Raw genomic sequence first — 23,349 nt, 5'->3', positions numbered from 1 at the left:
TTATTAAAATGGAAAATCTGCCAAAAAAGTGAAATTTTGAAATTGTGTCTCTATTTTCCATTAATTCTTGTGGAACACCTAAAGGGTTAACAACGTTTGTAAAATCAGTTTTAAATACCTTGAAAGGTGTCGTTTCTAAAATGGGGTCACTTTTGTGGAATTTCTACTCTAGGGGTGCATCAGGGGGGCTTCAAATGGGACATGGTGTAAAAAAAAACAGTCAAGCAAAACCTGCCTTCCAAAAACCGTATGGCATTCCTTTCCTTCTGCGCCCTGCCGTGTGCCCGTACAGCGGTTTATGACCACATATGGGGTGTTTCTGTAAACTAAAGAATCAGGGCCATAAATATTGAGTTGGGTTTGGCTGTTAACCCTTGCTTTGTAACTGGAAAAAAATTATTAAAATGGAAAATCTGCCAAAAAAGTGAAATTTTGAAATTGTATCCCTATTTTCCATGAATTCTTGTGGTACACCTAAAGGGTTAACAAAGTTTGTAAAATCTGTTTTGAATACCTTGAGGGGTGTAGTTTATAGAATGGGGTCATTTTTGGGTTGTTTCTATTATGTAAGCCTCGCAAAGTGACTTCAGACCTGAACTGGTCCCTAAAAATTGTTTTTTTGAAAATTTCTGAAAAATTTCAAGATTTGCTTCTAAACTTCTAAGCCTTGTAACATCCTCAAAATTTTTTATATCATTCCTAAAGTGATCCAAACATGAAGTAGACATATAGGGAATGTAAAGTAATAACTATTTTTGGAGGTATTACTATGTATTATAGAAGTAGAGAAATCGAAACTTGGAAATTTGCAAGATCTAGTCAAGATCGCTCTCTCAGATGAGGTCCGGCTGCAGCTCTGTCTGATTCCTACAGTGTCTCTGTATGTACTGTTGAGGGGGCCCTGACAATTGAATCTTTGAGTTCTCATCCTGGGTGGGCCCCTTCTAAGTTTGAGCCCCAAAGAAGCTTCCTCTGCTTCCCCTATAGCTACGCCCCTGTTCCTGAGGGCACAGATACAGTTTAATGCAGGACATGCAGGGGTCCGGACAGCTGGCAACCGTGGTCCGCCAGTCGAGTATCCCTTGTATAAAAAGAGAAAAAGGTCCAGCTCGGTTAAAATGTTACCTTTATTTTTCAGTACAGATAAAAGCCAGTTACAGTCCAGTCTACATGTTTCGGATCAGAGACAATAGCAATCCTTCCTCATGCAAGTATCCCTTGTATGTTATATGCATAAACTGCACTGTCCATTATATATGTCTTGACTATTATTTGACTATCTACTATACTACATACTACATTATAAACTGTACTTTGCCACTGTAAATTCATTGACCATTATTTCTCTTTACCAGTATCCCCTATTCTATATACTACGCTACCTATAAACGTTACTTTATACTGTACTGTTGACTATTATTGCCAAATTATTTATATATTTAAATGTATTCACTTCCAATTCAGAAAATAAATGGCACCTTCCAATAAAGAGGAAAACTGTGCTGCACTTACTAGACAAATATTGAGTAGCATATCCAGCAAACTGCACAACGGCAACAGTGTTATAGGTTACAGACCATATAACTTGTGATTTAGTGTGAGTGTAATGTCGTATCTCTTTTCAATCTAATCACATAGAAGCAGCTTCAATGAAGCCGTAAGCAACCAAACAATAATGTGTCAGCATATGTTTAAATTGCCTGTACATTAACCTGCATGCAGCTAAAGCAGGAAATTAAATTAGATTGCTTACTTCATGGAATACTATGTCAAATGTGGAGACCCTGCTGCAGATGTCCCACCCTACCACTACTTTCTCTGTTTGTATTTTATACATTTTATTAATGAACCTTTATATAAAATATCAGCACAATGAGCTGAAAGCGCAGTTTTGTTACAAGTGTATTTCGGCTTACTGGGTTGAATTAACTTGGATGGGAGTTGAGTTGCAGTAACCTGGCACAGCCTCTACACTTTGAACTCAACCATGCTTCTGACTTCATTGAGAGTTCTAGTTCCGGAGCCGGAAGCTGCAGGGAACAGCTGATCGGCAGGGATGCCAGATGTCAGACCCCCACCATTTGTATATTGATGACCTATCCTGGGGATAGGTTATCACTATCAGGAGCCTGAAAAACCTCTTTAACGTGTCTAATCTGTTGTGCCTCACACAATGTGCCTTGGAGAAAACTGCTGATTCAATGATGAGCTCCAAAGATCTAGCAGAAGACGGTACTATTTGGAGCTGACTTCGTAGCTAATCACTCGGCAACTAGGGTCTAATTTATTATGAGTTGATACACAGATTTTCGTATTGATGCTATGTCATGCGTGTGCAAGGATAACAACATAAGTAATTATCAAATGAGCAGTAGACTTGTGCATGTTCAGTATAGATGAAGGCTCTGCCCCAAGACCCCTAATTAGACTTTACATGATAAACATTTTATTTCCTTCTCCACATTGCAGGCAGGCATTTTGCTACAGTGGTGGTCTGTGGCTGTCACCACTCTGATTAACTGCTCTACTGCCTCTTTGTCCTGACAGCTTGGACCTGCTGTCCTCTCGTTCTCCGTTCCGAGCAGGCCTGGCCAATGGAGTAGGACTGTCTCTTCATGCAGGCTGCAGCACGCTTCTTGCTGGATAGGCCTCTCTTTGCCTATAGGGTGTGATTCCTCAGGGCTTAAAGGGTGCATAACCTATTCTTCCCTATCAAATGGCTGGCTACCTTACTTTGGGAAGGTGCCTGAGCAACAGGTTCTAGTCCGCTAGTGTTCTTGTACTGAATTCTGTCTGTTTCCCAGATATGACCCTTTGCTGCCCACCCTGACCTCAGACCGTTACACAGATTGAATAAACTCTGCCTGCCCTGACCTCAGCTTTTCACTGACTATGGTTTTGTCTGATCCCTTGGTGCTCTGCCTTGGTGTCTCTTGAACCCCCGGGTCAGTCATCACTTGAACAGAGACTTCTCCAAGATAGTTCCCCTGCAGTGAAATCCTGATCCCTGTACGGGGGTTAAAGGGTGAAGACCAAGGGGGCCAATTAGATAACACCCTTAGGAGTATCCTTAAGTCAAATTGGTACAAATGACACAGCAGATCCACATCCGCTTTATAACAATCATCACAAGCCCGTCCACTCCTTCCCTTGCCTCTTCTAGGAACTAGTTTAATCTAAACACAGTGATGTAGCTTTACAGTTTGCAGGGGCAGTCATTACATCTGGGCCCAACACATTTGGTGTAATAGCCCACCAGGAGACACGAGAAAGCAGAAGGAGGTAAAATAGTGAAATGATTTCTAAAAGCACAATAATGTAATAATGACTGATTCTATCTCACTAAGGAAGGGCTGTATTTTAGACGGCTTATTTATTCTATATAGCATGTAATCATTAGATAAAGTGGCATGTGAAGTCACTGGCTGGACATCCACATTATGTTATTATTTGCTTCCACCTATGTACAGTGGGGTTGCTACAGTTATCATATCATCACCTGCTACCATAGTAAGAAATATATCTTCTCCTGTGCTAACATAATGCCTGAATGTACCTATTTATACCAATAGATTGATTTTGTATGTCCTCCTCTATTGATTTTGTCTTATCTTTTTTTTTGTATTTTACTTCATTTTTTACAGGCAAAATCGGTAATGGCAAAAGTAGGGTACCCTGGGTTTCTAATGAATGAAACCTACATTAATGAAGACATTAAAACAGTAAGTGAAATGCTTACATCAATAGTTATTAATTCGTTTTTTTATGGTTGTTTTACTGTTTGTCTTAGTTTGTTTTATGATAGTAAAGGGAATCGGTCACTGGTAAACTCCCTATAAAACTGTTTGCATAGAAACTATGGTTGGCCTAATTGAAACTTTTTTTTGTTGTTGTTGATCTGAGACTCTATTCCCAAATTATGATAGGTCTTCTTAATATGCAAATTAGGCCTTTAGTGCAATGAGGGCATCATCGCTGCTATTGTAACACCGAAGCGGCACTCCCTTCTGTGGTCAGCCCCTCCCTGGTTGCTTTGATTGATAGGGCCAGGGAGTGGCAAAGCAGATTAAGAAAAGGTATCATAATTTAGGAACGGAGCCTCAGATCAACAAAAAGGAAAACAACGTTTTAATCAGGTAAACCACAACTACACATCCATGCAGTTGGGTTGTGAAGTCACCGGAAACAGATTCCCATTAACCACTTCCCATCTGGGCCCTTTGCCCCCTTCCTGACCAGGCCAAATTTAGCAAAACTGACATATCTCACTTTATGTGGTAATAACTTTGGAACGCCTTTATTTATCCAAGTCATTCAGAGATTGTTTTCTCGTGACACATTGTACTTCATGATAGTCATAAATTTGAGTCAAAATATTTCACCTTTATTTATGAAAAAATCCCAAATTTACCCAAAAATTTAAAAAAAATCGCAATTTTCTAAATTTCAATTTCTCTGCTTTTAAAACAGAAAGTGATACCTCATAAAATATTTATTATTTAACATTCCCCATATGTCTACTTTATGTTGGCATCATTTTGGAAATGTCATTTTATTTTTTTAGGACGTTAGAAGGCTTAGAAGTTTAGAAGCAATTCTTCAAATTTTTAAGAAAATTGCCAAAACCCACTTTATAAGGACCAGTTCAGGTCTGAAGTCACTTTGTGGGGCCTACATAGTGGATACCCCCATAAATGACCCCATTGTAGAAACTACACCCCTCAAGGTATTCAAAACCGATTTTACAAACTTTGTTAACCCTTTAGGCGTTCCACAAGAATTAAAGGAAAATGGAGATCAAATTTTTAAATTTCACTTTTTTGGCCGATTTTCCATTTTAATCAATTTTTTTCTCTAACACATCGATGGTTAACAGCCAAACAAAACTCAATATTTATTACCCAGATTCTGCGGTTTACAGAAACACCCCACATGTGGTCGTAAACTGCTGTATGGGCACACGGCAGGGCGCAGAAGGAAAGGAACTCCACATGGTTTTTAGATGCCATGTCCTATTTGAAGCCCCCTGATGCACCCTTACAGTAGAAACTCCCAAGAAGTGACCCCATTTTGGAAACTAGGGGATAAGGTGCCAGTTTTATTAGTATTTTTTTTGGGTACATATGATTTTTTGATCATTCAATATAACACTTTATGGGGCAAGGTGACCAAAAAATTGGTTGTTTTAGCACAGTTTCTATTTATTTATTTTTACAGCGTTCACCTTAGGGGTTCAGTCAAGTGACATTTTTATAGAGCAGATTGTTACGGACGTGGCGATACCTAATATGTATACTTTTTCTCATTTATTAAAGTTTTACACAATAATAGCATTTTTGAAACCACAAAATTATGTTTTAATGTGTCCATGTTCTGAGAGCTATAGTTTTTTTATTTTTTGAGAGATTTTCTTATGTAGGTGCTCATTTTTTGCGGGATGAGGTGACGGTTTTATTGGTACTATTTTGTGGGACATACGCATTTTTGATCACTTGGTGTTGCACCTTTTGTGATGCAAGGTGACAAAAATTGCTTGTTTTGACACAGTTTTTTTTTTTTTTTTTTTCCGGTGTTCACCCGAGGGGTTAGGTCATGTGATATTTTTATAGAGCTGGTTTTTACGGACGCGGCAATACCTAATATGTATACTTTTTTTTATTTGTTTCACTTTAACACAATAATAGCATTTTTGAAACCAAAAAAATTATGTTTTAGTGTCTCCATGTTCTAAGAGCTATAGTTTTTTTATTTTTTGAGAGATTTTCTTATGTAGGGGCTCATTTTTTGTGGGATGAGGTGACGGTTTTATTGGTACCATTTTGTGGGACATACGCGTTTTTGATCACTTGGTGTTGCACCTTTTGTGATGCAAGGTGACAAAAATTGCTTGTTTTGACACAGTTTTTTTTATTTATTTTTTACGGTGTTCATCTGAGGGGTTAGGTCATGTGATATTTTTATAGAGCTGGTTTTTACGGACGCGGCAATACTAAATATGTCTATTTTACTTTATTTTTTCTATTTTAATTTTTTTTTTTTTATTCCTAACTTGGGAACTTTTTTTTTTTTACATGTGAAACTTTATTTTATTTTATTTTTTCAACCCTTTATTTTTTTTATTTTTTTTTACACTTTTCGTCCCCCATAAGGTCATACAAGACCTCTGGGGGACATTTGCTTCACTTTTTCTTTTTTTTTTCACTGTTGATTTCTCCTGTAACTGGGGCTGACATAGTAGCCCCAGTTACAGGACAAATGCACCCCTATAGAGGCTGTACAGCAGCAATCCTGCGCTGTACAGCCTCACAGCAGGGCTGATCGAGGTCTCTGAGAGACCTCACACAGCCCCTGCACTCTCCGGTCACGGCGGTCACATGACCGCCGGGCCGGAACAGGAAGCGCACAGCGCTTCCTGCTCTGCAGACACAGCGCTCGGTGAGCGCTGTGTCTGCAGCGATCGTGAAGGCAGGGACACCTGGGCACTGTCCCTGCCTTGTCTTAGGGTTGCCCTGCTGTCACTGACAGCGGGCAACCCGATCAGCAGCTGCACGATTAGCGTGCAGCTGCTATTTCTGACAGGACGTTTTAAAACGTGCTGTCAGAAATAGACGTCCACCCATAGGACGTTTATATCCTATGGGCGGACGTGAGGCGGTTAAAAAGACATAATTACTGTTATTTTATTTGCTAAACAAATTTATTAATGGAATTTTACTATGATCTATATAGTATATACCATAACCTTCTAGTCTTGGAAGTCTGCTGAGATTCCTACATAGGAACATTGGGGGAGATTTATCAAACTGGTGTAAAGTAAAGCTGGCTTAGTTGCTTATAGCAACCAATCAGATTCCACCTTTCATTTTTCACAGCTCTGAATACTATGGGCAACTAAGCCTGCTCTACTTTACACCAGTTTGATAACTCTCCTCCATTGGTTGTGTGGATATGCATGACTTTCTGAATAACAGTCTGGCCAGCTTCTCTTGCAGAAGGGGGCATGAGATCCTTGTTCTTCCAATATTTGAGTCCCAGGCATTTATAGCATATTATATGAATAGCCTATGGATGTCTAACATTGCAATACACTTTTATTCCCTTAGGTCCCTTTCACACAAGCGAGTTTTCCACGCGGGTGCAATGCGTGACGTGAACGCATGGCACCCGCACTGAATCCTGACCCATTCATTTCAATGGGTCTGTGTACATGAGCGTTTTTTTCACGCATCAGTTCTGTGTTGCATGAAAAATGAAGCATGTTCTATATTCTACATTTTTCACACAGCCCTGGCCCCATAGAAGTGAATGGGGCTTCAGTGAAAAACGCAGCATGTTCTATATTCTGTGTTTTTCACGCAGCCCTGGCCCCATAGAAGTGAAAGGTTTTCAGTGAAAAACGCATTGCATCCGGAAGCAAGTCCGGATGCAATGCGTTTTTCACTGATGGTTGCTTCAGTTTTTAGCACGCGCATGAAATATGCATCAAAACACATTGCACCCGCACGGAAAAAACTGAACAACTGAACGCAGTCGCATACAAAACTGACTGAACTTGCTTGCAAAATGAGTTTCGCTGAACGCACCCTGAACGCATCCTGACACAATCAATATCGTTCGTGTGAAAGAGGTCTTAAGGATAAAGCTTATTTTGACATTTAAGGGGTTGTGTCATCTCTGACTTTGATGGAATATTACTAAGATATGCCATTAAAAGTCAGATAGGTGTGGGTCCTACCACTGAGAGTTTTTATTGGTACAATTTTTTGGTACATTTGGATTTTAATTGCTTTTTATTACATCTTTTGTGAGGTGGGGTGATCAAAAATTGCAATTCTGTCAGTGTCTTTTGTTTTCATTTTTGTTTTCAATGGTTCCACATGCGGTATAAATGATATATTTTATATTGGTTGATATAATTATGGTGATACAAAATTTATATAGTATATAGTTTTACTAATTTTGAATCATAAAATCACTTTTTTATTAAAAATCTGTTGGATTTGGCATCACCATATACTAACATCCATAAAATTAGTATTTTTCCATCAATGTAGTTGTATGAGGACTTTTTATTGCTACCAGTTTGGGGTACATATGATTTTTGGATAATTTTTTATTTTATTTTTTGGGAGGTGAGGTGGGGAAAAAATAACAATTCTGTCATAGTTTTTTAAGTTTTTATTTTTTACGGAGTGCACCTCACGGGATAGATAATGTTTTAGACGCTGGTCTTCATAAATTCCTAAGCTGGCGGTGGATCCGCCACAGTTATGTAGAGGCGATGGCATAACGTCAGAGGATCCAAATGTAAGACAGCTGTCTTAAATTTATACAATTTTCTATGCCTAAAACGGTTGTAGAAAATGGTAAATGAGACGGGTCTGCCCCCTTCCCCGCCCACGCTGACAGAGCTAGTGGGGAAAAGTAGCACATTGTGGCGCAAGGACCTCTGTGCCATGATCTGCACTAGAAATACGCCTAATATAGGTGTATTTCTGTTTTATAAATAACCCCATAATACTTTTTTTGATCAGGTTTTCATGGATGTGGCAATGCCAATTATATTTTTTTTTCCATTTTTTAACCAGTTACAACTGAGTGGATGCAAGAAAAAGGGTAATTTTTTTTTTTTCTGGAAATGTTTATACATATTTTTTTCCATTTTGTTTTTTTTTTGCTTTTTTACCCACCTTTTTAAAGTCCTAAAGATACAGTAGTCAGATTGTTATTACAACACCCTGCATCTATTGCAGTATAATGTAACTATCAGTTACATTATACTACAGCTAACATCCACTGCTGATGCCGGCTCTGTTCCTCAGCTGTTGCCATCTCCATGCCATACATGCATTAGTGGGTACATTTACGCCGTACATTTACAGCATGAAGTGGGAAGGGGAAAAGGGTAGCTAAAGATTTATTAACAAATGAGAAAATGGGAATAATTGCAGCAATGAGTGCTCTGTCCTTTTGGCCTTTATGCATCTATACTCCTCATGCTCAAAAAGCTGAGCCTAGCTTATGAAAGCCAAAAGGCCAGAGCACTCTGAGTAGTACTTTTTTTTCAGAAAAGGTTTAGATACCCTTTAAGTTGAGTTGTTTTTTTAAGAAGGTTCAAAAGATTTTTTTTAGATATAAATAGAAGATAAGTATTAGATAGATAGATAGATAGATAGATTCAACAGATGGACACAACAGCAAAATATAAGCAATACAGAAGAAAAAAAAATTCAAGTGCAGATCCAAGGGGTATGGCTGGAACCCCCTCTTGTAAAATAAACTAAAATCTGGCAGCACTCTAAAGCATGTGAAATTGTAAAATCATAAACTCATGTGTCCGATGCAGTGTTTCAGCTTGTCATCTAGGGCCTTTCTCAAGCTTTAGAAAGGCTCAAGATGGTGGGCTAAAATAATGCATTGGGTTAATACATTTTCAATATCTCACTGACTTCATAGTGCTGCCAGATTTAGAAAGATAGATACTGCCAATACTTGTAAACTGCATCCAGAATGACATATTGGATTACCTTCTTTCATGTCTTTACCGTGCTCCTCCAGGTTTGTCCCTAATACAGTGGTTGAGATCTGTTGTACATGTATAGGATTTCATGGATTCCTCCTTTTTATTATTCATGGGTGTGTAAATTTTGCAATCAACAAAAAAGGCCCATTAGGCTAAATACCCAAACTTGACCCAGATAAATTCTCCCTATAAAACATAACTTTTACTGATCGCCTTTAAAATGGTTCTGTGAGCAACCACAAGAGGTTAAAAACAGCTGTGTCCAGTCCGTGTATCAAGCGTGTTTATGTGATACTTGGATCATAGATGACAGATGACAGAGACGTGCACTATCTCTGTGACGCTACCTTATCAGTGTTGCCAGTCAAGATACTGGCGCTGTATGCGACAATGTTTGCTGGTTGACGTGCTAACAATTGATGTAACAACTTATGTAACCAGTGTATGGAGTTACATCATTACACTGATAATGGTGTAACTCCATACACTGGTTACATAATTATTTGAGAGAACATGTAACACCATAAACTGGCTTCATATTTGCTAGAGAACTGCACAGGACCAGACTCAGACAACTAAAACCTACTAACTGCCCCCCGGCAGTTAGTAGCTTCATCAGGGGTATTATCAGGGCTTCATCAGGGGTATTGGGCAGCAATGAGGAAGATCGTTGCAAACAATGTATAAATGAACTGCTAATCAATATTGACATCTGTAATGTCCAATAAGCTGAAGGCACATGCCATTACTATAATTATCCAACCCTGAGAAGCACCTATCACTCAACTCTACATTGTAACGCCTCCTTGACAGTCCACCTATGGTGGTGTGCTGGTGGAGTGACGTACAGTCGTGGCCAAAAGTTTTGAGAATTACATAAATATTGGAAATGGGAAAAGTTGCTGCTTACGTTTTTATAATAGCAATTTGCATATACTCCAGAATGTTATGAAGAGTGATCAGATGAATTGCATAGTCCTTCTTTGCCATGAAAATTAACTTAACCACCTCCGGACCGCCTAACGCAGGATTGCGTTCCGGAGGTGGCAGCGCTGCGCAGAGTCACGCATATACGCGTCATCTCGCGAGACGCGAGATTTCGCTCCAAGCCGGCCCGCGCATGCGCATCGCGGGCCGGCAAAATTCAAAGAACAAGTTCGTCACCAGCCTGCCAGCAACGATCATTGGCTGGCAGGCTGGCGATTTTCAAAAAATCCAATCCAAAGTCATATAACAGATCATATTAGTAAATATGATCTGTTATATGGCTTGTCTGCTCCTGTGCTGGTCCTTTTCGTCGGTTGGATCCAGCACAGGAGCAGACTGAACTGTGAGTACACCAAACACTACACCTTAGCCCCAGATCACCCACCTGCACCCCAATTAACCCTTTGATCACCCCTTTGATCGCCCCTGTCAATCACTAGTGAAAGGAAAAAAAGTGATCAGTGTAAACTGTCACTTTTTTTTTTTCACTGGTATTGGCTGTTAGGTTTTAGGGATAGTTTAGGCCCCTTGGTTAGGTAGTTAGCGTCAGTTAGCGCCCACCCCACCGCACCGCAGTCACTTTTATTCGCTGTTTAGCGTATCGCTAATCAGCATTTGTACTTTTATAGTATCTGTAAGTGATCAAAACTGATCACGGTCAGATCTATAATAGTATTAGTGTCACCTTAGCTCGCCCTCCACCCAAAACGCAGTGTTTGCCCGATCAGGCCTGATCGGTCGCCCACACGTGCGTTCACCCACGCCCGCCCCACCGCAGTGACAAAAAATTATTATTTTTTGATCACTGCACATTCATTTTACACGCACTGCGGCGATAAAAAAATCAGTTTTGATATTTTTTATCAACCGCAGCAGCCTCCGGTACTTCGCTAGCCTCCCCTTTGTAAGACAGGTTTGCTTTTTTTCTTGGGTAGTCTCAGGGAATACCCCTAAATTTAGTAGTCCAAAATGTCAAACAGGGGGTATTCTTCTGAAGAGGCCTACAGGATTCTGACCCAGTCGGATGAGGAGTGGGAACCCTCATCTGACGAATCTAGCGGGTCAGAATATGAACCTGTGGAAAGCAGTGGCTCTCTGACCCAAAGTTCGGACGAGGAGGTGGAGGTCCCTGGCAGCACCAGGCGTACCCGGCCCCATGTCGCTAGACCACAGGTTACGCAGGATCCGCTTCAAGAGCAGCAGAGTGGGGCTGTCGCTGCCGGATCACGTGGTGAGGCATACACCAGCAGCGCAGCCCTTCCTGGACCTAGTACCAGCACTGCCGTACAACCTGGTGAAGTAGCGAGCACCAGAAGGGCAGTTGAAGCTGGTACGGTGGCACGTGCAATAGTTACCCCGTCGCAGCCACCGCAAAGACGGGCCCGTAGAGCCCCTAGAGTCCCTGAGGTGCTGGCAAATCCTGATTGGCAGTCACCAACTTCAGCCGCACCAGTAGTTCCCCCTTTCACCGCCCAGTCTGGAGTTCGGGTTGAGACGGCTCAAATCGGTTCGGCCCTGGGATTTTTTGAGCTGTTCTTGACTGCGGAGCTCTTGGACTTAGTCGTGGCAGAGACCAACCAGTATGCCACACAATTTATAACCGCTAACCCGGGAAGCTATTATGCCCAGCCTTTCCGGTGGAAACCAGTCCAAGTTTCCGAGCTTAAAATTTTTTTGGGCCTTCTCCTCAACATGGGCCTGACAAAAAAGCATGAATTGCGGTCATATTGGTCAACGCACCCAATTCATCACATGCCCATGTTCTCTGCTGCTATGTCCAGGACACGATTTGAGACCATCCTACGTTTTCTGCATTTTAGCGACAATACCACCTCCCGTCCCAGAGGCCACCCTGCTTTTGACCGGCTCCACAAAATTCGGCCCCTCATAGACCATTTCAACCTGAAATTTGCAGATTTGTATACCCCTGAGCAAAACATCTGCGTAGACGAGTCCCTAATACATTTTACCGGGCGCCTTGGCTTCAAACAATACATCCCAAGCAAGCGTGCCCGGTATGGGGTCAAATTGTATAAGCTCTGTGAAAGGGCCACAGGCTATACCCACAAATTTCGGATCTATGAGGGAAAAGATCAGACCCTGGAGCCGGTCGGTTGCCCTGACTACCTGGGGAGCAGTGGGAAGACAGTCTGGGACTTGGTGTCACCCTTATTCGGCAAGGGGTACCATCTTTATGTGGACAATTTCTACACAAGTGTGGCCCTCTTTAGGCATTTGTTTCTAGAACGGATTTGCGCCTGTGGCACCATGCGAACTAGTCGCGTGGGCTTCCCCCAACGGCTTGTAACCACCCGTCTTGCAAGGGGGCAGAGGGCTGCCTTGTGTAACGAAGAACTGCTCGCGGTGAAATGGAGAGACAAGCGTGACGTTTACATGCTCTCCTCCATTCACGCAGACACGACAATCCAAATTGAGCGAGCAACCCGTGTCATTGAAAAGCCCCTCTGTGTCCACGACTATAATGCGCTCATGGGAGGGGTGGACTTCAATGACCAGATGTTGTCTCCGTATTTAGTTTCCCGCAGAACCAGACGCTGGTATAAGAAGGTGTCTGTATATTTAATTCAATTGGCGCTCTACAATAGTTTTGTTCTCTACAGTAAGGCTGGGAGAACAGGATCCTTCCTCAAATTCCAGGAAGAGATCATCGAGAACCTCCTTTACCCAGGAGGTTCCGTGGCCCCATCCACCAGTGTAGTTAGCCGTCTACACGAGCGACATTTCCCCAGTGTCGTTCCTGGTACCTCAACCCAACCGTCACCCCGAAAAAGATGTCGTGTCTGTAGCAGGAGTGGAATAAGGCGTGACACCCGCTATTTCTGTCCTGACTGTGCTGACCACCCTGCCCTATGCTATGGAGAGTGTTTCCGGAAGTACCACACACAGGTACACCTAGCATAGGGATCACATCTCACCAGGACAGGCACACAGGGCTATTAGAGCCCATTCACTCACAGCTGCTGCAAACCTCTCCTTTCACCTGGGATAAAGTGCATAATGTACTTCGCCGCATCTTTGGGCGATTTGCGCTTTGCACATTGTCCCATGGGGAAGGAGAGGTTTGTTCTATAAAAGGTAAAAAAAACTAAACAAAAAAAAAAATACCGGTAAGTAAAAAAGTTAAATGTTCAGTTAAAAAAGTTTAAAAAAAGTTTCTATGTTCTGTTCAACAGTTAATAAAGTTATTGCTTTGCGGCCTGGTTTTTTCTTTTTTGTTTTGTTTTTTTTACCTTTCAGGTGGACCAACCGATCGACTAGCTGCAGCACTGATGTGCATTCGGACAGAAGCATTGCGCTGCTGTCAGATTACACGCAAGTCGGTGTATGCGGCGCTGCAAGACGAGATTTCTCCTCTGCAGTAAAAGATACGTTTGCCGAGGCATATGAGCTGAGGAGGTGGCGGTGTTCATATACTTTGGCAAACACTTTGTATATATAAAAAAAAAAATCCCGGCAATGATTTATTCATCCACATCGATTGATGTGAATGGAGAAATCTGGTTTGCCAGGGCATACGAGCTGAAGTGGGTATGGATGTTGGGCGGAGCTCCTATGTCCTGGCAGACGCCTTTCCCCTCCTTTTTCTTTTTTTGGCAGAGATTTTTTCATCCACATTGATCGATGCGAATGAAGAAATCTGTGCCGTTCATTTTTTTCTTTCAGCCCAGAGGCTGAACGGAAAAAAAAAATCTCATTACCCGTATGCTCAATATAAGGAGAATAGCAGAAACTCCTAATGCTGGGCATACATGTAATGATTGCGGAGACCCTCAAATGCCAGGGCAGTACAAACACCCCACAAATAACACCATTTTGGAAAGAAGACACCCCAAGGTATTCGCTGAGGGGCATATTGAGTCCATGAAAGATTGAAATTTTTGTCCCAAGTTAGCGGAAAGGGAGACTTTGTGAGAACAAAATCAAAAAAATCAATTTCCGCTAACTTGTGCCAAATTTTTTTTTTTTCAATGAACTCGCCATGCCCCTCATTGAATACCTTGGGGTGTCTTCTTTCCAAAATGGGGTCACATGTGGGGTATTTATACTGCCCTGGCATTTTAGGGGCCCCAAAGCGTGAGAAGAAGTCTGGTATCCAAATGTCTAAAAATGCCCTCCTAAAAGGAATTTGGGCACCTTTGCCCACCTAGGCTGCAAAAAAGTGTCACACATGTGGTATCTCCGTATTCAGCAGAAGTTGGGGAATATGTTTTGGGGTGTCATTTTACATATACCCATGCTGGGTGAGATAAATATCTTGGTCAAATGCCAACTTTGTATAAAAAAAATGGGAAAAGTTGTCTTTTGCCAAGATATTTCTCTCACCCAGCATGGGTATATGTAAAAAGACACCCCAAAACACATTCCCCACCTTCTCCTGAGTACGGAGATACCAGATGTGTGACACTTTTTTGCAGCCTAGGTGGGCAAAGGGGCCCACATTCCAAAGAGCACCTTTCGGATTTCACAGGTCATTTACCTACTTACCAGACATTAGGGCCCCTGGAAAATGCCAGGGCAGTATAACTACCCCACAAGTGACCCCATTTTGGAAAGAAGACACCCCAAGGTATTCCGTGAGGGGCATGGCAAGTTCCTAGAATTTTTTATTTTTTGTCACAAGTTAGTGGAAAATTATGATTTTTTTTTTTTTTTTTTTTTTCATACAAAGTCTCATATTCCACTAACTTGTGACAAAAAATAAAAATTTCCATGAACTCACTATGCCTATCAGCGAATACCTTGGGGTCTCTTCTTTCCAAAATGGGGTCACTTGTGGGGTAGTTATACTGCCCTGGCATTCTAGGGGCCCAAATGTGTGGTAAGGAGTTTGAAATCAAATTCAGTAAAAAATGACCTATGAAATCCAAAAGGTGCTCTTTGGAATGTGGGCCCCTTTGCCCACCTAGGCTGCAAAAAAGTGTCACACATCTGGTATCCCCGTACTCAGGAGAAGTTGAGGAATGTGTTTTGGGGTGTCTTTTTACATATACCCATGCTGGGTGAGATAAATATCTTGGTCAAATGCCAACTTTGTATAAAAAAATGGGAAAAGTTGTCTTTTGCCAAGATATTTCTCTCACCCAGCATGGGTATATGTAAAATGACACCCCAAAACACATTCCCCACCTTCTCCTGAGTACGGAGATACCAGATGTGTGACACTTTTTTGCAGCCTAGGTGGGCAAAGGGGCCCATATTCCAAAGAGCACCTTTCGGATTTGACAGGTCATTTTTTTCAGAATTTGATTTCAAACTCCTTACCACACATTTGGGCCCCTAGAATGCCAGGGCAGTATAACTACCCCACAAGTGACCCCATTTTGGAAAGAAGACACCCCAAGGTATTCCGTGAGGGGCATGGCAAGTTCCTAGAATTTTTTATTTTTTGTCACAAGTTAGTGGAAAATGATGATTTTTTTTTTTTTTTTTTTTTTCATACAAAGTCTCATATTCCACTAACTTGTGACAAAAAATAAAAATTTCCATGAACTCACTATGCCCATCAGCGAATACCTTGGGGTGTCTTCTTTCCAAAATGGGGTCACTTGTGGGGTAGTTATACTGCCCTGGCATTCTAGGGGCCCAAATGTGTGGTAAGGAGTTTGAAATCAAATTCTGAAAAAAATGACCTGTCAAATCCGAAAGGTGCTCTTTGGAATATGGGCCCCTTTGCCCACCTAGGCTGCAAAAAAGTGTCACACATCTGGTATCTCCGTACTCAGGAGAAGGTGGGGAATGTGTTTTGGGGTGTCATTTTACATATACCCATGCTGGGTGAGAGAAATATCTTGGCAAAAGACAACTTTTCCCATTTTTTTATACAAAGTTGGCATTTGACCAAGATATTTATCTCACCCAGCATGGGTATATGTAAAAAGACACCCCAAAACACATTCCTCAACTTCTCCTGAGTACGGGGATACCAGATGTGTGACACTTTTTTGCAGCCTAGGTGGGCAAAGGGGCCCACATTCCAAAGAGCACCTTTTGGATTTCATAGGTCATTTTTTACTGAATTTGATTTCAAACTCCTTACCACACATTTGGGCCCCTAGAATGCCAGGGCAGTATAACTACCCCACAAGTGACCCCATTTTGGAAAGAAGAGACCCCAAGGTATTCGCTGATGGGCATAGTGAGTTCATGGAAGTTTTTATTTTTTGTCACAAGTTAGTGGAATATGAGACTTTGTATGAAAAAAAAAAAAAAAAAAAAAATCATAATTTTCCACTAACTTGTGACAAAAAAGAAAAAATTCTAGGAACTCGCCATGCCCCTCACGGAATACCTTGGGGTGTCTTCTTTCCAAAATGGGGTCACTTGTGGGGTAGTTATACTGCCCTGTCATTCTAGGGGCCCAAATGTGTGGTAAGGAGTTTGAAATCAAATTCTGAAAAAAATGACCTGTCAAATCCGAAAGGTGCTCTTTGGAATATGGGCCCCTTTGCCCACCTAGGCTGCAAAAAAGTGTCACACATCTGGTATCTCCGTACTCAGGAGAAGGTGGGGAATGTGTTTTGGGGTGTCATTTTATATATACCCATGCTGGGTGAGATAAATATCTTGGTCAAATGCCAACTTTGTATAAAAAAATGGGAAAAGTTGTCTTTTGCCAAGATATTTCTCTCACCCAGCATGGGTATATATAAAATGACACCCCAAAACACATTCCCCACCTTCTCCTGAGTACGGAGATACCAGATGTGTGACACTTTTTTGCAGCCTAGGTGGGCAAAGGGGCCCATATTCCAAAGAGCACCTTTCGGATTTGACAGGTCATTTTTTTCAGAATTTGATTTCAAACTCCTTACCACACATTTGGGCCCCTAGAATGCCAGGGCAGTATAACTACCCCACAAGTGACCCCATTTTGGAAAGAAGAGACCCCAAGGTATTTCGTTATGGGCATAGTGAGTTCATAGAAGTTTTTATTTTTTGTCACAAGTTAGTGGAATATGAGACTTTGTAAGAAAAAAAAAAAAAAAAAAAAAATCATCATTTTCCGCTAACTTGTGACAAAAAATAAAAAGTTCTATGAACTCACTATGCCCATCAGCGAATACCTTAGGGTGTGTACTTTCCGAAATGGGGTCATTTGTGGGGTGTTTGTACTGTCTGGCCATTGTAGATCCTCAGGAAACATGACAGGTGCTCAGAAAGTCAGAGCTGCTTCAAAAAGCGGAAATTCACATTTTTGTACCATAGTTTGTAAACGCTATAACTTTTACCCAAACCATTTTTTTTTTACCCAAACATTTTTTTTTTATCAAAGACATGTAGAACTATAAATTTAGAGCAAAATTTCTATATGGATCTCGTTTTTTTTGCAAAATTTTACAACTGAAAGTGAAAAATGTCATTTTTTTGCAAAAAAATCGTTAAATTTCGATTAATAACAAAAAAAGTAAAAATGTCAGCAGCAATGAAATACCACCAAATGAAAGCTCTATTAGTGAGAAGAAAAGGAGGTAAAATTCATTTGGGTGGTAAGTTGCATGACCGAGCAATAAACGGTGAAAGTAGTGTAGGTCAGAAGTGTAAAAAGTGGCCTGGTCTTTCAGGGTGTTTAAGCACTGGGGGCTGAGGTGGTTAATCCCAAAAAAAACTTTCCACTGCATTTCATTGCTGTCATTAAAGGACCTGCTGAGATCATTTCAGTAATCGTCTTGTTAACTCAGGTGAGAATGTTGACGAGCACAAGGCTGGAGATCATTATGTCAGGCTGATTGGGTTAAAATGGCAGACTTGACATGTTAAAAGGAGGGTGATGCTTGAAATCATTGTTCTTTCATTGTTAACCATGGTGACCTGCAAAGAAACGCGTGCAGCCATCATTGCATTGCATAAAAATGGCTTCACAGGCAAGGATATTGTGGCTACTAAGATTGCACCTCAATCAACAATTTATAGGATCATCAAGAACTTCAAGGAAAGAGGTTCAATTCTTGTTAAGAAGGCTTCAGGGCGTCCAAGAAAGTCCAGCAAGCGCCAGGATCGTCTCCTAAAGAGGATTCAGCTGCGGGATCGGAGTGCCACCAGTGCAGAGCTTGCTCAGGAATGGCAGCAGGCAGGTGTGAGTGCATCTGCACGCACAGTGAGGCGAAGACTTTTGGAAGATGGCCTGGTGTCAAGAAGGGCAGCAAAGAAGCCACTTCTCTCCAAAAAAAAACCCATCAGGGACAGATTGATCTTCTGCAGAAAGTATGGTGAATGGACTGCTGAGGACTGGGGCAAAGTCATATTCTCCGATGAAGCCTCTTTCCAATTGTTTGGGGCATCTGGAAAAAGGCTTGTCCGGAGAAGAAAAGGTGAGCCCTACCATCAGTCCTGCGTCATGCCAACAGTAAAGCATCCTGAGACCATTCATGTGTGGGGTTGCTTCTCATCCAAGGGAGTTGGCTCACTCACAATTTTGCCTAAAAACACAGCCATGAATAAAGAATGGTACCAAAACACCCTCCAACAGCAACTTCTTCCAACAATCCAACAACAGTTTGGTGAAGAACAATGCATTTTCCAGCACGATGGAGCACCGTGCCATAAGGCAAAAGTGATAACTAAGTGGCTCGGGGACCAAAACGTTGACATTTTGGGTCCATGGCCTGGAAAATCCCCAGATCTTAATCCCATTGAGAACTTGTGGTCAATCCTCAAGAGGTGGGTGGACAAACAAAAACCCACTAATTCTGACAAACTCCAAGAAGTGATTATGAAAGAATGGGTTGCTATCAGTCAGGAATTGGCCCAGAAGTTGATTGAGAGCATGCCCAGTCGAATTGCAGAGGTCCTGAAAAAGAAGGACCAACACTGCAAATACTGACTCTTTGCATAAATGTCATGTAATTGTCGATAAAAGCCTTTGAAACGTATGAAGTGCGTGTAATTATATTTCACTACATCACAGAAACAACTGAAACAAAGATCTAAAAGCAGTTTAGCAGCAAACTTTGTGAAAACTAATATTTTTGTCATTCTCAAAACTTTTGGCCACGACTGTACATAGCGTCATGCGCATCATCTAGGTGCGCATTGACTTATATTGTACCTACCGTAAACATACCTCCGAGTCTGCGCCGGGACTTAGTAATCTGCCCGGAAGTAAAGGGATACTGCTCATGTCCTGCGCAGGTGATCGATGCACAGAGACATAGTGCACTGCCCACAGGTGAATGGAAACTGCGCATGTCCTGCGCAACAGATCGGTGAGCAGTAACTTAATAAACTGCCCGAGGCATGAGTACTACATGGAGGACCAGTGCAATGGGATTTAGTGATTACAGTGTCAACTATCTTAACTATATACAGTGTATGTTCTGCGTATCTGTGCCGTCACATACTGGAGGCACATATATTACGGGGCTGACAACTTTTGATAAGTAGGAAAACATGGTGCTGACAAATGTCACCCTTAGTCTTAATAGATAAATGCAGTGCTAACATGGTAATCACTGCAGTACTTAACTCTGCCTGACATTACTGTTATAAATAGGGAAGAAGATGACATTATGGAGCAAACATCTGCAAGGGCCAGAGGTAAGTATATGGTAAGGTATAATATATGCAAGTTGTACATTGAGTGACTCAGACTGCATGTGCGGAGAATACCAGAACATATTAGATGAATGCAGTGCCAAGCATAAGTAATAAATGGCATCAATTGGCAGCCAAAAGAGAGTACTTCAAAAGTATACAGGCTACTTATTTGCAACGTACATTGCTCACTTCTGAAATTCCATGATTATATGTACAAATACAATCTTCAGTGTCTACAAAAATGATGTGTAGGTAAAGCCCTCATTAAGGCCTCTGGGACTCAGACTATCCAGTCTGTAGATCCACTTTGTTTCTTCTTGTAATAAAATTCTATCCAGGTTTCCCTTTCTTACCCCAAGGGACTTCTTACATATACCCCAGAATTTCTAACTTTTTTTGTTGATTGCATTAAGTATACCCATACCCAGATAGGTCCGATAGGGATTCCGTTGAGTGTGTACAATTTTGCAACGCAAAAACAATTAAGATTTTCATATGGAGAAAGCCGAGATTAATTAAGCATTATAATTGCTGAATATATTGAAAGTCATGGCAGTATTTTCTAGACTAAGTAAAATAATATATTATCTCCCTTGCACTTAACTGAAAATTGAAATGAATTATGCTTAAGTTACTTTAATTGATTGCAGGGAAATGAAAGTCAGGAGAATCTATAATGTTTGTATTTACGAAGCATTACGATGCCAGAGAACACCTTCACATAATATGGCTCAATAAAATCTACAATGTTATCGGGTGCCAAGCTGTACATTTACTCTTTATTAGCTTTCCATAAATTTGTAGGATTTGCTGAGTAATTAATGAATTTCGCTAGATGTTCCTAAATTATTCTAAGTACTATACAACTTAATGACATGTAGTTTGGAGGTCACAAATTAGTTCCGTTTTAGAAGTTTGCCTTCATTTTTGTTCAGCACTGTGTCACGGTGGGGAACAGTGAGCCCTGAACTCAACCTGCAACACTACCTACTTACACGATCAAGTCTAAAAAAGGTCCGCAACTGGACGCAGTCCCTACTTAACTAAATGCAGGGGTCTATGCAGGAGAAGAGAAAGGATAAAAAATAACACATGTGATGATAGATAGGCAGGCACAAGGAAAAATATACCAGAAGTGACAAGCAACACCAAAACAAACAGACCGGGTCAAAACCAGGAGAGACAAATCAGGATAGACACATCAGAGCCAAAATCAGCAGATCAGAGTTATATGATACCAAGCCGGGTCAATACCAGGAAGTCACGTCAGGGTCCAAAAGCATCAGGCAGAAACAGGGTCAGGGTCTAATCCAGCTGTCAGAGATCCAGATAGTAATGTAATGATAGTAAGGCTAGTGAGGCAATCACAAGGGTAAACACCATTCACAGGCACCCTGTGGCTAGCAGGTTGCCTGTTTAGATATGCCACGCTTCCTAGATACATGACTGGACATGATTGGCCAGGGAAGCTTCACAGGGAGACCCCAAACCAGGAGAGACAAATCAGGATAGACACATCAGAGCCAAAATCAGCAGACAAGAGTTATATGATACTCTGAAGCTGGGTCAATAGTGTAAGGCTCTAGTGTGGGAGGGAAACCCCCACACCGAACATAGGAGGGAAAAGGAAATAAGGCCTGAAAACTAGGGAAGGAAGATCGAGACCTCCTAGTGAAAACCCTTGTCAAAGCCCTGACTGACTACCAGTATGAACAGACCCCAGAAGTAGGTGAGTTCATACACAGGGATACCTAAATTCCTATCTAACCCTAAAGAACCCTAGTACTAATGACAGGAAAAGGAAGAATGAACAGGAGTCTCACTAAGGCCTAATACAAAACAACAAAGAAATGCAACACACAGAAAAGCCAAAATACAAAGGGAAAGGTAACACTGAGCTTCCAAGAAGATATGGCAGCACCAGGAACTCAGCCGAGATCTAAACATCCACATTTCCAACTGAAGCTATAAACCGCACAGCATTGTGGGAGAGACAACTATAAATAGGGAAAAATATATGACCACAATAGCAACACCTGGAGGTTAAGGGTGTGGTCAGTACCAGAAATAACACAGATGCCTATTGATCCACAAGGTAAACATGTTGCCAGTCTCAAAGATCTGCCACTCACTGTCACGGGGACGTCCGTATGTCTCGGTACATCCGTGACAGATAGTAGGGCTAGTGAGGAAATCACAAGGGCTAAACACCATTCACAGGCACCCTGTGGCTAGCAGGTTGCCTGTTTAAATATGCCACGCTTCTTAGACACATGACTGGACATTATTGGCCAGGGCAACTTCACAGGGAGACCTGGCCTGGCTCCCTACCTGTCATTTAGGCCTTCAAGATGTTTGGAGCACAATGCAGTCAGGCAGTTGATATTTTCTTGCATTCACCAAACCCAGACTCCTCCATCAGACTGCCTGATAGAGAAGCATGATTCATTACTTCAGAGTTAAGTGAGGGTGTTTTACACCACTCTATTCAATGCTTTGCATTGTGCTTGGTGATGTAAGGCTTGCATGCAACTGATCAGCCATGGAAACCAATGCCACGAAACTCCAGGCACACAGTTTTTGTGCTGATGTTATTGCCAGAGAAAGTTTGGAGCTCTGAAGTTATTGAGTCAGTAGAGCGATGGCAACTTTTACACACTGTGCTCCTCATACAGGGGCGGATTAAGTGCATGATAGGCCCGAGGCTGTCCACCGAACTTGGGCCTCTCCCTCCATTTTAGTTTAGTTTTTTTTGTATGAAGAGGCTGCGGTGCTTCGTGAGCGCCACAGTCTCTTCCTAGGCCATATGACATCTCCAGACTAAAAAAAATACCCCAAATTACCCCAAATTGACTCCTAATCTTTGGTCGCCAAATTTAAAATACATATAATTATAATAAAAAAGACTTGGAGGAGAATACAGCACCACATACCTCTTACATCCAGGGACATCTTGTGTCATGTAGATCTTCTCTTTCCTCTTCTCCTCTATTTGACCCAGACCGCCATGACAAATTCTTTCAGCCGCATCTCGTCTCTACAGAGTTTGTTACACAGACACGTTAGATTTCTCAATTTTTCCATCAACATCCCCATCCTGGTGTCCCAACAATGTCATCTTTCTGCCACTTCCAATACTGTGCCTGTAGTGCTCCCCAATGCCCCAGGCACTATACTGCTGAAAAAATAGTGAACCCAATATACATAATGGGGTAATTTATCAAACTGGTGTAGAACTGGATTTCCAAAGGAGTTGTCTAAAATGAAAGGTGGAATCTGATTAG

At 41.6% G+C, this 23,349-nt stretch overlaps 1 protein-coding gene across 1 annotated transcript in view; it reads left to right on the top strand.

The window, feature by feature from the left end:
* The window catches only part of PHEX (phosphate regulating endopeptidase homolog X-linked), a 286,267-nt gene that overhangs the window by 185,664 nt on the left and 77,254 nt on the right, over positions 1 to 23,349 (top strand). Inside the window, exon 13 of the mRNA XM_040423656.1 lies at positions 3,645 to 3,722. Coding sequence (XP_040279590.1) covers positions 3,645 to 3,722 — 78 coding nt within the window. The remainder of the gene's footprint in view (positions 1 to 3,644; positions 3,723 to 23,349) is intronic.

Source organism: Bufo bufo, chromosome 3 (assembly GCF_905171765.1).
Source record: "Bufo bufo chromosome 3, aBufBuf1.1, whole genome shotgun sequence".
In the NCBI taxonomy this organism is placed as follows: domain Eukaryota; kingdom Metazoa; phylum Chordata; class Amphibia; order Anura; family Bufonidae; genus Bufo; species Bufo bufo.
This window is presented reverse-complemented; position numbering and strand designations above follow the sequence as displayed.